Source organism: Wyeomyia smithii, chromosome 2 (assembly GCF_029784165.1).
Source record: "Wyeomyia smithii strain HCP4-BCI-WySm-NY-G18 chromosome 2, ASM2978416v1, whole genome shotgun sequence".
Taxonomy (NCBI): Eukaryota; Metazoa; Arthropoda; class Insecta; order Diptera; family Culicidae; genus Wyeomyia; species Wyeomyia smithii.
Window position 1 is genome coordinate 269420054 of NC_073695.1, and position 18799 is coordinate 269438852.

At 39.2% G+C, this 18799-nt stretch overlaps 1 protein-coding gene across 1 annotated transcript in view; it reads right to left on the reverse strand.

Moving 5' to 3' along the window:
- Nucleotides 1-1592: 1592 nt before the first annotated feature.
- LOC129725907 (sodium-dependent serotonin transporter) overlaps nt 1593-18799 on the reverse strand; it is a 138124-nt gene continuing 120917 nt past the window's right edge. Inside the window, exons 7-9 of the mRNA XM_055682336.1 lie at nt 3313-3513; nt 3081-3248; nt 1593-3020 (exon numbers count right to left, since the gene is read on the reverse strand). Coding sequence (XP_055538311.1) covers nt 2940-3020; nt 3081-3248; nt 3313-3513 — 450 coding nt within the window. The 3' untranslated portion in view covers nt 1593-2939. The remainder of the gene's footprint in view (nt 3021-3080; nt 3249-3312; nt 3514-18799) is intronic.

An 18799-nucleotide genomic window follows, 5' to 3' on the forward strand; every position in this document is an offset into this window, starting at 1 on the left:
ATGGCGGCCAACGTGCTTGGTATAGTTGTCGAATAATACATTCAAAACAAATAGATCAATAAAAAGATCAAGAATCGCTCAAAATACCACTTTTCTTGAAACCGTTTGACCGCTTAGTGCCCGAGGGGTCCATCAATATGAACTAACCAAACTAGTTTTCTCATGTTTTCACTACTTTCAATCATTTAAACACAAAATACACTTTTAAAAAAACTCGTATCACCTGCGGGACGGTTTCAACGAGAATTGCTCATACAGTCATTTATACCAAATAAGGGTTTACTTAACAGGGTTGAGTCCGAGTAACGTGGACCAAATTGCGTGCTGAGTCTCTTTCATTATCGATTCGATATCATTTTCGACATCAGTGAAAATATCGCATCAAATCTGTCGACAGGAACGTCACCTAAAACGATTGCAATATCTTCAGCAGTCGTGGTTTCACTGCAGAATAAACAACCAGAGATTATTTTGAACAATTAGTACTTACTAACTACTAGTCGTTCTTGCTTTTTCGTCAAACTTGGATCAATCCCAATTTTGAATGAGACAAAGGACATCTTGAACAGAGCTGCATCTGCACGCTAAGGAGCACTGTTCTCCACTTTCGTATTCAATTTTTGCACCAGTAGCGCCAGCTCCTCATTTTGTTTAGGCATAATCTTTATGGAAGTAACGGTTTTCATCATGCCGTGGATCGCATAGTCCACAAATGCAGGGGTCGATTCCAGTTACATCTTCCGCTCATTTTTCTCATAGATGCTTCCCCAGGATGAGAAAAATATCTAAACTTTTCTACAATCGACTGCATATGACACGAAGACTTTTTCCTTTTACGAAAATGCTTGTGTCATCGCAGAACAATAACTTTGTGCATCCTGGAGGCAAATCAGGAAGATCTGAAGTGAATATGTTGTACAGGACTGGACCCAAGCCAAGACTAAACCTTGAAGCACACCTGCTCTGACAGGAAATCTATAAGATTTTGAACTCTGATAGACAACCTGCAGAGTTCGATCAGTAAGATAATTTTTTAAAATTTTGATTGGGAAAATTGGAAAACTAAAAATTTGCAATTTCGCAATTAAACCTTTATGCCAAACACTGTCGAATGCTTTTTCTATGTCTAAAAGACCAGCTGCAGTGGAATAACCTTCATATTTATTAGCTCGTATCATATTAGTAACTCTGAGCAATTGATGAGTAGTGGAATGCCCATGGCGAATTTAATATTGGATTAATTAGCGCAACTAATGACTTATGTCTTTTGTCAGTGTATTTGGTTACGTTTACTTTCAAGTGTTGCATCAGAACATCGGAATCATTTTATTGTTTCCGGGGTAATAGGATGACATTTGGCCACAATTCTGAGCATCTAAAATGTTCTACAGGATGGTCCTAAGCAGCGGATTCCGGAAGTAGTGATACGAACTCATCCTTTTTAGATGTTTTTAACATGCTTAACATATTATGCTTACGCTTTGAGATGTTTCTCATTTTAAAAGTATCTGACATTTCTAACAGTTTTGCCCTATGGAAAACTTATGACACCTAAAAGAAACTTCGGATATTAAAACCAAAACTTTCGCGTATAAGGTATAGAAAAACTAAACAAAAAAGTCTTTCGTTTATTGTCCGAGCTGTTCGGAAGAACTGAGCCCCGCTACAACAGGGAAATATAGTACAACGGAGCGAGTGCGAACGAATTGATGCCCACGTGGCAAATGGCTGCTTGCCCCTTGGGCACCCGACACTCACAGTTTGCCAGAAATCCAATCGGTAACCAACAGAACAAAACTTACTGCGCTGAGAGTTGCGTTGTACAGGCTCTGAGCTTCTAGCATCTATACAAAATATTTATCGCTAATCTCTTGAGTATTAATAGCTAAAAGCACATCCTACAAAAACACTGACGACTCTTCTGAGCTGGCGTCTGGCTAGATTACTCACTACTTGCAGGCTAAATATATGTTCTATCTATCTCTGTTCAGTATACTGAAACTATCGTTGGTAGACGAGTAAAACTTATGACCATCAACGCATCTTTAAATCGTTTTTTTTTTCTTTGCCCAACAAAAAACAGTTGCTTAGCCTAACCAACAGCTAACATTTATTCTACACCATTGTCTTAATAATAGCAATATTACCTAACAGCTGTACTTTGTGGCATTCGACAGGGTCAGCCCTCTTCTAACTGCTATAGATGATTACTGAAATCGAGCGAGGTATTAATTACAATGTGATCAAGGAAGAACGAAACTTCAAGTCAACCCTGAAACTCAAACCGAACGCAAAATGGCTGTCTTTGCGCCCAGTTCGAGTTGTATTCCTTCCAAGCTTCAACTTTCTTCTGCAGCATAACTTGTAGTAGGATAACGAAGCTTTATCTACCTATTAATGTATCTATAGCGTAACAGTATGCAATAAGTGGCAAGTAATTGGCTTTCAACTCTAGCAAAAATAGGAAGTCCTTTCCTCTGTGTACGCGCAATCCAAGATGACATCCAAGATTGAGATCAAACGAGCCACTCCGTAGCCAGCGGAAACGATAGCTTCTTCAGGCGAGGAGTGACGCAAAGTCGGTAGCTGCCTTCTCGATAACTACTGTAACGGTTGCAGTAAGTACTAGCTGTATCAGCATTATCACCGCAGCGATTGGTTTCGACATCAAGTAGCAGATCAACGTTAAGCTTATCATCAGCAGGATTATCATCGTTTAGCATAATATCATTGGTGGTACCACTAGGCGAGCGAACGTCACTAGAAGGATCCTCGTAGTTGTAATAGTAATAGTAGTAGTAGCTGTTGTAGTTTGGGGAACAACTACATCGTGTTGGTGAATCGATACGATCAAAGCAACAGCAGCAAACGCTGCTGCTGTCATGGCAACGTTGACATGTTGGTTGTTGTTGTTGTTGTCGTTGTGCTTCGCAATCATGTCAGACAGCGGTTCCGGTGTAAATTTGTCCGGGCACAGCCGTCGGTATCAGTGGTTCCGGTTTGAACGTCTGACGAAGACGCTGGAAAGTAAAACAAACATGTTTTATAGTGGTCTATGAAAAGAGTAAAAAAAAACCTACGTTCATGAAACTACCGTCGCTGATCATGAACTTGTAAATCACGTACAAGGGAATGCAAAGCACCGACGAAAGTGTAAGTACCCAACCGGCAGCAACACTCCACTCGGGATATTTGTACTCTCCTTCGAGCATACTTTCGTACCCTAGCAGCGAGAATATCAGAATGCACTGCAGAATAAATAACAGAGAAATTTTACTTTCGATCCTAATTCAAAAGGTATTTGATACTTACGAACAAAAACGTCGGACTGATGTACTTCCAGCAAATGCGCCAGAACAGGGACGGTTTCTTGCCCAGCATCTGCTCGATGTCGGCGGAGAAGTTTTCCACCCCGTAGAACCAGAACACGCCGGCTGCTTCGACGAACACTACAAACAGGATCGCCAGCCCGGGCCCGTACACGTTCAGGAAGTTGACCAAATAGACACCACCCTGTGGGGAAAGATTTTAGTGAGTGCTCAGTTTGTGTGGTGCACTTTTTTGCGAAAAGTGTAGAAATTATCCAAAAAGTCACAGTTACAGAAGATAAGCCGTTAGTTTGGTTTTGAAAAGTAGAGATTACAAGGTGTTGAGAAAGTTACATTCAAGTTGCGTGATTTTTTTCGATAAGTTTCCAGAGTAAGACCCCTCGATTGTTTGGGTTTTGAGTGTTTTGTCGCTTAGAAACAACTTCCATGGCTCTGTAGTATTTGGCTTTCGGTTTCTAATCGGACTGTTTGACATCGTATCGAAGGAACAGGGTTCAAGAGCAAGACTGCACGGTATTGACCATTCCCCAGCAAGGCTCAAATTTGCCAAGAGCCCACTGGAATAGTAGAAAATGGTTCTGTGGACAGATGAGTCGAAATTCAAAATTTTTAATCTATGTGTTCATGTGTGGTGTAAATCGGAAGAAAAGGTGCAGGAGCGCCACATCCAAAGTACTGTGAAGCACGGAGGAGGCAACGTTATGGTGAAGGGTGATTTTCCGTACTGCAACATCCTGTTTAAAAATCTCGAAGTTTCACTCTTCAAGACTAAATCTGTGAAGTTGAATTGTCAAGGAACATGACATTTTGTCAAGATTGAATGAGTAGCTTCCGTTTTGAAGTAGAATTTTTGATTATTGCTCGTCTCTTCTTTTTTTTGGTAAGTTAAACTCAGCTACAAAGGTTGCAAAACAAACAAATGAGATCCATTTCCGAATATAGTAAATATACATCCGTATTTCGTCGTGATTCTCACAGGGCTCAACATGCTTCTCACATCTTCAATGTGAGTCCCAATACGCACAGCCTACGGGTCGTAGGTTGTGGATAGCAGAGGTTAGGTGCAAATATAATGAATAAACACCTCCCAACAAGCTGTAGGAGTTAGTTAGGGCCAGAAGATGCGTGATGGGTTCTACACGATCTCCCCTAACGACTTCTAAAAGGCGCTGAGACGCTTATGGTGGCATTGACTGGTACACCTGATCTCTAAGAGCAGTGGCCCAAACAGCATCTGTACTTCAGAGAAGCGAGAAATGCGGTGTCTCGACAGGCAGCCCCGTTACGAAACGAGACTAGCGAGCCACCCTATTAAGGTGACATGGCAAAAAACACTTTACTACGCATATTCAAGAAGAAGAAACGGGTCGTAACATGAAACTGTATATCACTAAACATCCTAGGTGGCGACAGGATCCTACTGGATCAGCTGGAACCCCGTCACTCTGGCATTGTAGTGCTGCAGGACCTTTGCCGGTGAGGAGAAAATGAACGGAGGAAGTGTGGCCGCAGGGCCCAATACTACCAGAGCGGCGGCATAACAAATGAAAGGTTTTTTGAGGAGAAAAGACAAGGCGATCAGCGAAAGGATGTGTATATCAAGAATTAAAGGCCGGTTCTAATCATTAATGTGCACTGCCCACATGAAGGCATGTTTGTCATTTTCCTCAGTATGTGGAAAGAGCGGAGAAAAAATTCACCGTGCACTTCCCTTTCAGTATGTGCCTACGTGTAGCAAATGCTTTCACCACACTGCTTCTTTCTCCACTCCAAAGTGTCTCAAACAACTTCCAGAGAGACAAACATACTTCCAGCTCACCCCACATCTGATAGAATCAAGAGGGGTGGATCACTCTACAGAGAAAACGCAGAAGTGCACCACAGTGTCCACTGGCGAGTAGTCCCGAAAGTGAATTCGACCAGAGTGCTCAAGAAACAAACTGTAAAACACACCGCAGATAGCTCTGCTGTGTAATTATTGTGCGTGATGTCCATACGTGTGAGAAAGTACACCATAGTACATTGTCTCGAAAGGGCGAGATTTCAGATTTCACCGCGGTGCGTTCAGGAAGCTCACCAGATAAAAATCGTCCGTCGTTCTCTTCTAGCATGTGCGTTGATTAGCTCTTTAGTGTGAGAGCAGTTGTTTTCGCAGTGCAAGATGTTCTCCTGCACTCTAGAGGTTTTCTGAGGAGAAAAGACAAGCATGCATGAAGGAAGACCCGATGTTCAAAAAGAAGCCTTCCACGCACAACTGGGGGACGTCTGAATACTCAAATCGGAAGGGAAGCCCCGTATAAACCGGCGATCGGTTACGAAAGTCTGCACACCGAGATGAACAGCAACGGCCAATGATGCGTAAGCTTTGCAGCTTCCCGAGAATTGGTAGTCCGAAGTACATTCTTCCACTGCGAGGACATCCACAAAGCCTTTTGGAAAACACCTGACCAACGAACAAAAAACCAAATTGGCCATGTGCTCAACGAAGTACCTACCGAGCTGCGGACATTGACTCGGGCCATTAATTAGTGGCGGTTTGTATGCGCTCGAAACTGTCGACTGTCTTTCAGTCACGACATAGACGATTGCGCGGCTCAACATCAAGCAGCTACGAAACCCGCAGGCTGCCGAAGTCTACGCACAACAAATTAAAGTGGCACTACCCACGGTAGAGGAGTTCGGCACAGCTTGTCTTGAGGATGGCTGGACCATGATCCGCATCGTCATCAGGGAATCCGCGACGACGTCACTAGGAACAGATGCGCCGAGTGGCAGAAACGACTGGTATGATGGGGAATCCCGTAAAGGCTATGTGCTGCTAGCCTAGGATGTGGAAGGTAATCTCATCACGAACGATAACGAAGTGGTCGACAGGTGAAAGGAGCACTTCGGTGAACATCTGAATGGCGATGCAACAAACAGAAGCGGAGCTGGAACGGACCTTGGAGTGCCTGCAGTAGATGACCGGGTATCAGCCCCCGACCACGAAATTCCACGAAATTCAGCGGGAGATTGGGAAGCTGAAGAACAACAGACTTACCGGCAAAGACGGCCCACCGGGTGAGCTCTACAAACATGATAAAAAACACTTGCTGGAGTACTGCACTGGGTAATTTCAAAGATGTGAGAAGAGGCAACTATTGTGGCTTTACGCTCATCAACGCTGCTTCTAAAATATACTCCCAAGTTCTTTTTCAGCGTCTAACACCTTTAACCAGGAGGTTCGTGGGGTAGTACAAAGCGGGTTTCATGGGAGCCCGCGCAACCACGGACCAGATATTTTCAATTCGACAAAATTTTGCAAAAAATGTCGTGGGTACAACGTGTCCACGCATCACATTTTTATCGACTTCAAGGCAACCTATGTCACAGTTGATCGAGAACAGCTATGTAAGATCAAGCACAAAAACGAGAATATATTTGACCCATGAATACCATGAATCGTGTGATGTGCTACGTGCGTGTTTCGGATCCCTTCGAGTCATGCCGAGGATTGAGACAAGATGATGAACTTTCCTGCTTGCTATTTAACATAGCCCTCGATGGTGTTATACGAAGAGCGGGCATCGGGACGAGTGGTACGATTTTCACGAAGCGGTTTCAGCTTGAAGGCTGCGCTGATGACTTCGACATCACAGCACATAACTTTGCGAAATCGTATCTACTTTGCGTATCTACTTTCTCTATAAGAAGGACCATCGGTTGGATTGTGGCAACTATCGAGGGATAACGTTGCTCAACTCCGCATATAAAGTGCTCTCCCGTATCCTTTTCTTCAGATTGAGACCGTTAACGGAATCCTTTGTTGGCGAATACCAGGCTGGTTTCCGACAAAGGCGTTCCACGACGGATCGAAGTACGAAGAGCAAACGTCGAAAGAAACGGTACGATCATCACGAAATCTCACATGCTTCTTGGTTTTGCGGACGACGTCGATATCATCGGTATCAACCGTAAGGCCGTGGAGGAGGCTTTCGTACCTTTTAAGAGAGAAGCAGCGAGATTGGGACTTGCCATTAACTCTGCCAAAACGAAGTACATGGTAGCTGGCAGAGAGCGTGGGAGTCCCCGTGGTGTTGGTGCTGAGGTGGAGATTGATGGGGAACGATTTGAAGTGATTGACGAATTCGTTTATCTTGGTACGCTTGTGACATGTGACAACGATATTAGCCGTGAAGTGAAACGACGAGTTGCAGCTGCGAACAGGGCTTTCTACGGACTGCGTAACCAGCTAAGGTCCCGTAGTTTGCAAACTCGCACAAAACTAGCGCTGTTTAGGACGCTGATACTCCCGGTGGCCCTTTACGGACATGAAGCATGGACGCTGAAGGAAGCTTATCGACGAGTGCTCGGAGTTTTTGAGCGTAAAGTTCTGCGATCGATACTTGGCGGTAAATTGGAAGGTGGAGTGTGGCGCAAACGCATGAATCACGAGTTGTACCAGGTATACAAACATGCTGGATATAGTGAAGGTAATACAGCGGGGCAGGCTTCAGTGGGCTAGACATGTAGCCAGGATGCCTGACGAGAGAGCCACCAAAACTATCTTCAGTAGAGAACCAGGAAGAGGCCGTCGACTCCGTGGTAGGCCTCGCACGCGGTGGATGTGCGCGATGGAAGAAGATGCACGATCTGTTGGTGTACGGCTGCCCAAGACAGAAGAAGCTGGACATCTCTAATTCGTTCGGCCCTAGACCGGTGAAACGGTCCGTTAGCCATAAAAGTAAAGTAAGTATCTACTTTGTACTTCGTAGGACGCTGAGAGCCAATCGAGTGCGCCGCCGGACGAAGCTGAAGCTATGAAAAACACTTGTTAGACCGGTGGCCCTCTATCGGTTAGCTCTCAAAGGATTTCGACGCCCTTGGAGGTTTCGAACGGAAGGTGCTGTGAATCAGTCACGGTGGAGTACAGGCCAAAGACGGAGAATGGCGTTGACGCATTAACCATGAACTGCACGCGCTGCCAGGAGAAACCGTCATTGTACCGTTTGAAATGGAGACGACATCTTGACACAGCACTAGCAACCCCGGCTCTAGCCTGCTAGGTAAGGTAAGGTAAGTAAATATACATCAAGTAGAATTATGCTAGATTGTTTTTGGGTTAAAACTTTAAAATATTGAAAGTGATTTAAAATTGTCTGCTACTATATTTGAGTACAATTTTAGTGAGTGGAAATAATGCATTGCAATCCCACAAAAAACGGGCAACCAGTTTAATCGAGTATTTATGATTAAGCTGAAACTTTCCATTGACATTTTTATGGGCAAATAACACTAAAATTTATAATTTTTTTGAAACGAAAAAAAAATTATTGATTTTTTTATAGGATATACTTTTTTATTCGAATCGATACTAATAGAGTAATTTGAGAGAGAGTAACCAAAATTAATGACTGTTATGTAGCGAAACGGGATTTAAAAAAATCACAAGGGTTGTATGCAAAGCCACGACCGCAAGGTGAATATGTTTAAAATTTTATACAAAAGGAGTTAAAGTTCTACCGCATTTCAGTTTGCACTAAACAGGAATGGAACAAACACTACACAACGCAACCAAGTTTCCACAGTCAGAGTGCATGCAAACTGAAATAACATTTACTTTTAATTCTAGCGCAAAACGAAAAAATATTAAATCTTCAACAATGTGTTTGTTGTCTATATAGGGACAGTTGTTGTTCAATTTCATATCGGATATAATGTTGATCGCATCTCTGTGCTATCCCGACAGAGGGGATTAAGACATTTTCCTGATAACACAGTTTAAAGCTGTTTTCACACTGAAAATTTAACGGCCAATATATTTTGAATGCCAGCATTTCAAAACGTTTGTGGGTTGTCAAAATACGGCAACTTTTCATTAGAGAAAGTGACGGCCAATGTACCTACTAGTGATGCTGTTCGCTACTGCACAAAGGTAGCTTTTACTAAAGGAAGTGCCGCTGCACCATCTGGCCCAGCCAATATCGCTGCTGATATCGCTGCTGCTGTTGAGTAAGATTCTTGAAAACGCTGTCTAGAACTAATACCAGTTTGGGCTTAAACAGGCTCTTATATAGGTTTAATAGTAAAACAATATCGTACACTAGCCTGGAGGGCTAATAACGTCTCGATCAACTAGATTAGTTGAAAGAATTCGTTATCGATATTGTTTTTGGCACATTTCGCATGTGTAGGATAAGTACAACGATGCTTTAGTGCTGAGTCGAGAAAATTTCCAGTTTGACCTGATCGGGAATCTAACCCGATATCGCAACCGTGTGAGAGCTAGCCGACCGACATTCGACATTGGTAACCACAGAACCACGGGGACCACGTCGAATAGTACAATCTGAATTACTAGAACCTTAATTCTGTCGACCGTGCTTGGGAAAGCAATCATATAATGACCAATCAGAGGTCGAACTTTGCGTTTTGACAAGGCTTGACAATTTTGAATAGTATAATAGTTCGAATAATAAAATTACTATTTTCTGCACTTGGGAAGATTTCTAGAAGATTTTCCAATCGATTGCTGCAGGAACGAAGGAAATCCATCGAAAACTAATCGATTTATTGGCATTTGAATTTGGACATAATTTTCACCTTTTCCTGTTTTAGATTTTCATTTGACATCCCTATGTAGCCAAACTTTCTGAGAGACGTAATTCTAGTTCAATAACAACAGTTTGGCGCACTCACGTCACTCACTTGGAATACAAATTGTTTTGTATTCCAGGAATGTGAGTGCGGAAGAATTTTGGAGGGATAGAATAGGAGAGAATAACGTAAAAGATGAAGTGTTTTCCTACTATTGTTATAGCAAATTTCTTTCTTCCGCTGCGGCAGAGCAAATCTGCCATGGAATAAGAAAACGACATCGCGATTTACGACGCACGTAAGGAAGAGATGCCAGACAATTGTTATAACAGACGCTTCGCTTCGGACAGCACGCCAGGTCAATGCTGGGTTAAAATCAAGCGAATAAAGAAAGGTTTCACGGCAGTTAGGTTGGGTCCAGGTCAAAACGAAGTAAGATGGTGGAATAAAAAAATTCGCTATTAGTGATTCCGTTTACCGTGCAACGCACGTGCTATCTAAATAAACCGTTGTTTAGCCCAATCAATTTGAGAACAACACTCAGAAGAATAGCAAGTTTTAGAACTGTTGTATACCCTTTTCGATTTAAACTCGATTCTTGGTCTTAAATGCAAAAGAAATATTTTAATTTCAATAATCAAATTCGGCTGATTCTACAGCGCTTTATTAGGAATAATTAGGAAGAATATAGATTAAACCATACATTTGATTGAAAAAAAATATGGCATCTGGCATCACTTATGGCACTGAGCATGTCGTTCTAACTTCTAGCCAATGAGCATAAAAGAGAGGTGAGGAGGAGAGTGCATTTTTCTAGTATTAGTAAATGCTTCATATGCCTTTTGAAGGTTGTAAAGTACAAAAATGTGATATAAAAACGACGAATAACTTATTGTAAAGCACGTTTTTCAACCACCATTTTATGAAATAACTTCTACACATTCCAAGGGTTATTTTTTTTGTTCACACAATATTTCGAGACAATAACAATTGGTGGAAAGATTTATTTGAAAATCCCACAGTGCACAGTGGTCTAAACTCGAAAAATCGTCAGTTAGATAAAAAAAATATTTTTTCTAATTTTCAATATACCAGATTGCTTCCTTCAGCAAAGTTGTGTAAAATTTTAAAAGAAAAACAATTGCTGAATACTGCGATGTCCTATCTGTACAAAATTATAGACAAAAACTGATTTGAAGGAGGGGGTTTTCCACAAAAAAAAACTCTATTTTGTCGTGTCCGAAGTACAGATAGGACATAACAGTATTTGGCAATTGTTTTTCTTTTAAAATTTTCCCCAACTTTGCTGAAGGAAGCAATCTGATATAGAGAAAATTAGAAAAAATATTTTTTTTATCTAACTTTTTGGTGGATTGATCTGTGGGACCGTGTCGGAGCTATTGAAATCTTTCGATGTGACAGATGCGTTTTTTTTTGTAAGTGAAAAAAATTATTTTTATGAATTAATTAAGCATTATTACGTAACTTTTTATTCACCAGAACACGGCTACACTACAGATACATAGACATTTGTTGAGCGCAGGGAATCAGGGAAGAGCTCACACGGCGTCCGTTTTTTGTAGATAGGACGAAGCACATCAAATGTTTCAAATAATAACTCTTTCGATCCAATAATCGATTTACGAGAATCAAAGAAAATAACGTTGCCACTTTGGGAAGACACAAATGCTTAATAAAAGGATACGATACGATTGATATCCATGATGTACGTTAATTCGATAAATTTATTAAAGAAGAGATGCTTTTTACAAAAAAAAACGTGATTAAATAGTACAATTCAATCAGTATTCATAAATTAGAAAACATATTCATTGATGGAATTTATCAACCAATTATAATATGTTCTAGTGTACATTCCCGTAGATTTAACCAGCATTTTCAATAACATGGAGTTTTTTTCAACAACGGAGAAAAAATAATGACGAACGTACATACATAAACTACAAATTATTACAATTAATCTTTACAAGGTTAATGATTGTATTATCGATGCTGTAATTGTTTCAATGTAATGAATGTTCGATAACTCAAACAACGAATGACTTTGATTCCAACATTATTATAAAATACAGATATATATTTTTGAAAAAAAAAATAAAATAGCACGTTTGCTGAAAAAAAAAAAATTTTTTTTTCAATTCAACATGTATTGATTGAGCTTTAATTTTTTTTAAACGAACAACAGTATTGCAAATTTAAAAAACAATATTGTAGAACGTAATGGAAGTCTGATTGCTGAAAAAAACAAACAATGTTCTTGGGATGAATGATGTAACTTGTTGGAACAAAACAAAATGCTGGTAAGCCGTGATTCTACAATATATTTTGTTGAGTTCAATGTGGTTTATTTTTGAACTTGAAAGCCATTTCTCTGTGTGAAGGATCGAATAGTTGTTTACCACATGACTTAAATAGTAGGGTACCAACAGAAATCTTTTTTTTTTCGAATTATGTTTAGCGATGGGCCTCAAAAGTTTCGACTTCTCGAAAAAAAACTACATCCGTTCCCAGAACCAAGAATAGATCCAAAATTTCATTCACACAGACAGACAGACAATCGATGCAATATTCCATTGCGTAGACCGAAATAGTATATTTTTCCGATATTCCTTTGCCGGAATAGAGTGCTAATACAAGACACCTTGTTTCCCATGAGAGAAACGACGTCGTCCGCATAGAAGCAAAATAAGTAGGCAACGACAAAAAAAAAATCAGGGAGAAAGGTAAATATAGGTAACAAGTCGGAAAAAAAGAAAAGTCGGTAAAGGTGATTGCTTCTCTCCGGGGTTCCAGTAGATTAAGTATAAGTACAATTTGTCTAAAAAATCAGTTTAGCAACAGACTTAATTCCTGGTAGTCGTTATTTTTCACGAATAGAGACTCAAGCATTAAAAATCCCTGGGAATGGTCGTAAAGACCTAATCTTCGAAATCGGACTCGCGGAAGTCGTGCCTTAAAGCGGTCGAAGTTTCACTTTTTTGATCGATTAAAACACGAAATGTCTTGAAATGCTTCAAACTTCGAGAGCTGGTGAATAACAAATTGTTCGCCAGATCTGGCTTAAAAAAATCAATGACCTGAAACTTTGACTGCTTTAAGGTTCCACATTCCAAAGTTCATTTGAACTGAAATTTAGCATGGGGACTTTTTTCGAAGTTTTGCACCCCCAATGAACAGCAATGCCAAACTCCAATAGTAAAAAAAACCACCCTCCCTTTGGCTGCGTCATTGCGAGAAATGGTTGAAATGTTGTTATCGTTATCGTAATGTTGAGTAATTGAAACTCCATAGAAAAGGAAGCGTCGTTGAACAGTTAGCAAAACGTTTTATAAAAGTTTCAAAAATTTTGTGTGGAGAGATATGTGTTATTTCTTTTCGTTGTCACTTTTAAACAAACGAGTGAAAATTTTGTGTGTGGGTGTGACGGATGAAACATGTCCAAAATATGTGACAGTATGTGTTGCTACTTGACTGGAGAAAAATGTTATTGCTTTTCAAGTAACAAATTTGTTACAAAAAGGAGAAACTTTCATTGTTGCTATCTAAGTAACAAGGAAAAATTCTGCATGTACTATTTATATGATTTCAAAAGGATATGAAAAAAAATATGAACTATTGAAATGCTGGTTGAAAGATGTAAAAATAGAAGTTAAATGGAATGTGACAAGCTTTCCGAGCCATTCGTAACAACAGATACTATGAATCCCGCTGTTTACATCCGAGAGCGTCTCAATCGGCGTCTGCTGCCCATGATCCGTAGACAGGGCCTGGCCACTCAGTACTGGTCATGGCCAGATATGGCATTTTCATCGAAGGAGATGAATCCACCAAATTGTGCCCAGGCAAAACCAATCGAGACTTTTCTGATTCTCACCAAGTATTTGAGAAAATATGTGAAACCAGCAGATGCCATTTGAAAATTTGCATCCGGAAAAATCAATCTGTGTTGGAGCTTTGATCTTCGATCGATAACTCGATCATTGGTCTACGATAAATTAGAAATTTTGAAGCAATGTATTGTAGAAGGCCTTAGAGAAAAAAAGTGGTGGCATAAAAATTTTGTTTGCTCTCAAATTGTGTCTATATCATTTATTCGAAATCGTGCCTAGACATAATGAAACACCCTATAGCAATCGAAACGCTGTTTTAAAGTTATTAAAGTGTCTGAACAAATGAACAAAGTGCCGTAGAAAATTTATGAGAATGTGGCAGATAAAAAACTGAATCTCCCTGGAAAAGCTGTAAAAACGTTGTAAAAAAAGTAATTGAATGACTTTGAAATAGATATAAAAAAGGGTAATGAAAATTCAATGGTTTTAAAAGTTACCAGAACAAAATACCGTAGAAAATTTATCACATTGTTGTTAATCTATTGTCAGCAAACTCTAGAAAAAGGAAGGTAGTAGAGAAGCTACAGTAACATTTTAACAGGCCACAAAAATGCGGTTAACGTAAAAGTGCCGTAAAAACAAATTGAAACTGTATGAGAAACATTATAACAATGTTGTAAATAAGTAATCGAAACACCATCGAAAAAATGTAGTCCTGGCCAAAATGTATTTTTGGCCAGGATCGGTCAAAACATGGAAATCTCGCTTTAGTTTTGGGACAGAATCATCGCGTCTTCCCACAGGTAAATGCGACACCCTCCTCGCAAAAAGGGTAGGATCATGGAAGACAAATTGTTATTGTATTTTTGAGTATCGCTTACACTCTTGATATTACCTTAAAAAAAATTCAAATAAGTTAGTCTAACGTCCTATTTAAGTATTGTAGGGGAATTCGGGCAAATCTGACATGTTGCTTACATTTTACGTGGATCAGACACCTACCAATCGATTCCTGAGACTTTTTTACTTAATATAAGATATAATTTGACATCCACTTTTAGATATTAGCGCATTACCATTAATGCTCATATATACTCGACATTTATTTATTTATTTCGTCAAGCAAATGTAGACTACAGTTATAATAATACAATGTTTTCTTATATTCTATACATTGTTTCCAGTAATTAGTCGTTTTTTTATTTGATTTCTGCCCATGGTGATGTCGATATTTTCGCAGTGCTGATTATAGTTACGCATCATGCGATTTACTGGACCATTTTTTGAGTAGTTAGTTCTGTGAGAGTTTTCCGAAAATATTTTACGATTTCTTAATTGACGACTGGGTGCATAAAAATTTAGTTGAGATAATAATTTAGTAGATTGCACGCGTTGAGAAATAATGTCATTGATGAAATAAAGCACTGAAAGTTCACGGCGTTCTTTCAGTGCTTGTATGTCTATAAGCATGCAGCGTGCTTCATATGATGGTAAGGGAAATGCTGTCCAATTTAGCTTACGAAGCGCGTACAAAAGAAATTGTTTTTGGACAGATTCAATGCGTTCTTCATGTGTGACAATATATGGATTTCATACAATGCTACAATATTCCAGAATTGGTCGGACGTATGTAATATACAATAGTTTGATTGTATATGGGTCTTGAAAATTGTGGCCGAAGAGTTTTTTAAAGCTCAGCATACTATTTGCTTTGTTTATTATTGTGTTATAATGTTCTTTGAATGTAAGTTTGGAGTCTAAGACTAAGTTAGTTTCCTAAGAAAATGTTTGTAGGTGGTGTTACTGTTTTTCTGCTGAAGGCTTTCGAATTACATTTTTTAATGTTGAATTGTAATAGACTTTTGTTGCACCAAGTGTAGAATACATTAATTTCATTCTGGAATATTTCGAAGTCTTCAGCATTGGTTATTTCTATAAAGAGCTTCATGTCGTCAGCATATACAAGCACATGTATTGATGTAATATGTATTATATAATATAAAAAGAAGAGGGCCCAGGTGAGAACCTTGAGGAACCCCAGAAGTTACTTCTATTGGGTTTGAAAAGGAATTTTGAAAGCGGACTATTTGTGTTCGATTCGATAAGTATGACTGCAGCCATTCCAAAAATTTTGTTTCAGTTCCGTATTTTTCGAGCTTGAAGAGCAATAAAGATATGTCGATTCTGTCAAATGCCTTGCTAAAGTCCGTATGAAGAGCTTCTACGTGGTTGCCGTTGTCCATTGCAGTAAAAGTGAAAGTTATGAATTCCAAAAGATTAGTGATAGTTGATCGGCCTTTGTAAAAGCCGTGCTGTTGAGTTGTAATTTGGTGTTTTAATTGCTGACAGATTTTTTCATTAATTATTGATTCAAAAAATTTTGGAATGCATGAAATAATGGCAATTCCACGATAATTACGAATGTCAGATTTAGCGCCAGATTTGAAAATTGGCACTAAATATGAAGTTTTCCAGAGTTCTGGGAAAATTCGATTCTTCAGGGACATATTAAAGAGGTGTTGTAATGGTGAAGATAGTTCTTCTGCCAAGTTTTTGAGAAGAATTGGAGCTATCCTATCAGGTCCAGGACCTTTCGTAGCGTCTAAATTTTTAAGTGCGTTCTGAATTTCGAATTCAGATATTTGATTGACAGATAAAAAATTCGGGAAAATACGAGAAGTATTCGCGGTCGCGATCTGTTTCTTCATATGTGGTGTATATTTTTTGAAAAAAAAACTGGCAGAAAGACTACATATTTCATTACTAGTTTGTAAAGATGCATTCGTGATGAAAAGTTGTTACTTTTTAGTTTGGTTTTCACGTAATTGAAGAAGTTCTTAGGGCAAGACTTGATTTGATGTTCGATTTGACGATTATGTTCTTCATGTGCAATTTTAATGACTGCGTCAAGTTGACAACAAATTTCTTGGTAATTTTGAAGATTTTCGCTATTGTTGTCTTTTTTGTATATTTTATTTATTATATATTTTGTATATTTTTGGTACTTCTTCGTTGACATTTCCTTCTTTACAAATTATACTACGCCAATTTATTATGCGTAGTCTACGTTTGACTTGTTCGAAGTCAGTTTTGTGGTGCAGAGCTGCGATTAATCCAAGCAACATGCTGACTATGACGAGAGAGAAAATATCATCGCACTCGTTTCTTTCTCTCATAAATAGCCAGCAACCAATTGATCTGCTTTGCGGTCTGTGACGATCCCAACTCAAGATATGGCAACCAATGAACTAGGTTTATAATTTCAAACCAGTGGTTATAGGTGTCGCTTGATGGGCTGGCACAACAACTCCGAGTATTCGGAACACAACCGGAACAGGTCCGCATTTTTACATTTTTCAATGAGAGGCATGGTAGGATTTTAAGCACTTCTAAGCACTGCTTTGATCATCGTTACCATGTTACTGAAACATATTCCGGTCATATATCCGAAACCAGTCGATTAACTCCGGCCATCCTCTTCGTTAAAAGTAAATATGAATAAAAACTAGAAGAAAAGCAAAACCGTTCCGAACCAAACAGTTTCAAAGTTAAACCGTGCTAACATTTAATAGGATCTGTATATAAATATACATACCCATACATATTTAAAAGTTTTCTGTTTTGCCACCCGCGATTCATTTTTTGCCGCGAACAACACTGTCTTTAGTTTAACCTACAACAAGCACAATATTCAAGAATAAAATTAATAAACTCATGCTGTCAAAAAACAAATAAAAATGCAATATTATTTTTCAGATATGAGATCATTTGAAAAATATTAAAAGAATTCTTTTTATTACAATTGGTGTTATGAAGAAGCATATTCTCTACTGAGAATAAAAATGAATGATCATACAGATTCAAAAGTACCAAACTAAAATACGCTCAGTTACAAAACGAAGTAATAGTTGTTTATTGACAATGCTTTTAGTCGGCGTGCAGCCAAACCGAGCCAAGCGTCGAAAAACATTTACCGCCGCAATTGCTGTGAACAAGCTGTTACAGAGAATTTTTTTTATAATATCGTTATCAAATGCTCAAACGATTTCGTTACTTCATAATAGATAGATTATTACTTCTCATATACACTGGGTGTCAATAACTCAATCTGAGAAAACGGCGCTTAGTTCGGTCTGATCGCATGCCGACCATATATCAATATCATACATATCAATTGAAGAAAAATCATTGATTTTATGTTTGCTATCCTCATAACATCATGCTGTCAAAATGAACTTGATATTTCTGCTAGTTCAATCTCAGTACAGCCATACCCGAATGATCGAGAAAGATAGCAAGAAAAAAATGAGAGTGAGAGTTGACACTAAGAGAATCATTGTAACATCGCAAACTCTTTTGTAATGAACCATGCATAGTGATGTCCGAATTTTCCAATTATTCGATTATTGAGTAATCGAATAACTTGAGACCGCTAAGTAATCGATACGATTAATCGCGCTTGTCTATTCGATTAATTGACCATTTACGATTAATCGACAAAATTTCCAACTTCAAAATCTCTTCAAGCCCTTGAGACTTCGTAGTCGCGAATAATTTAAACTCGGCATCATTGCTGTCACCTGCGTCGTCGATTGTTTTTAACTTGTGTATAATCCAACGCTGGCATGCTGAAGCTGACAAGAAACTGTGCGGTGCAGTATTTGAATTTGATCAAAACAGCTAGACAGTGGGTAGCAATAGTGACAAAAGTGAAAACTTTGAATCGCATTGGCGGACAGCAGCAAATTGTTTCGTCTTCTGTGCAGTAGCAGAAACTGGCGGTTCATCGCAGTATCCAGTTGGTAACAAGGAACTCCACCATTTCCGTTAAAAAATTAAGTATGTTCGCCAATCGCTTCAACGATTTTGTCGCCCCCACAGCCAGCGAATCAACAGCAGTACCCTGATTCCGGTGCTAGTTTTCGGTAGCGGTATCCAGTGTAAACTTGCCACAGTACCGTGGAGTGGGCTGAAATTGATCAGTGGGGTGAAATTGCTCTTACAATATATATATATATATATATATTGCTCTTACAACACTAG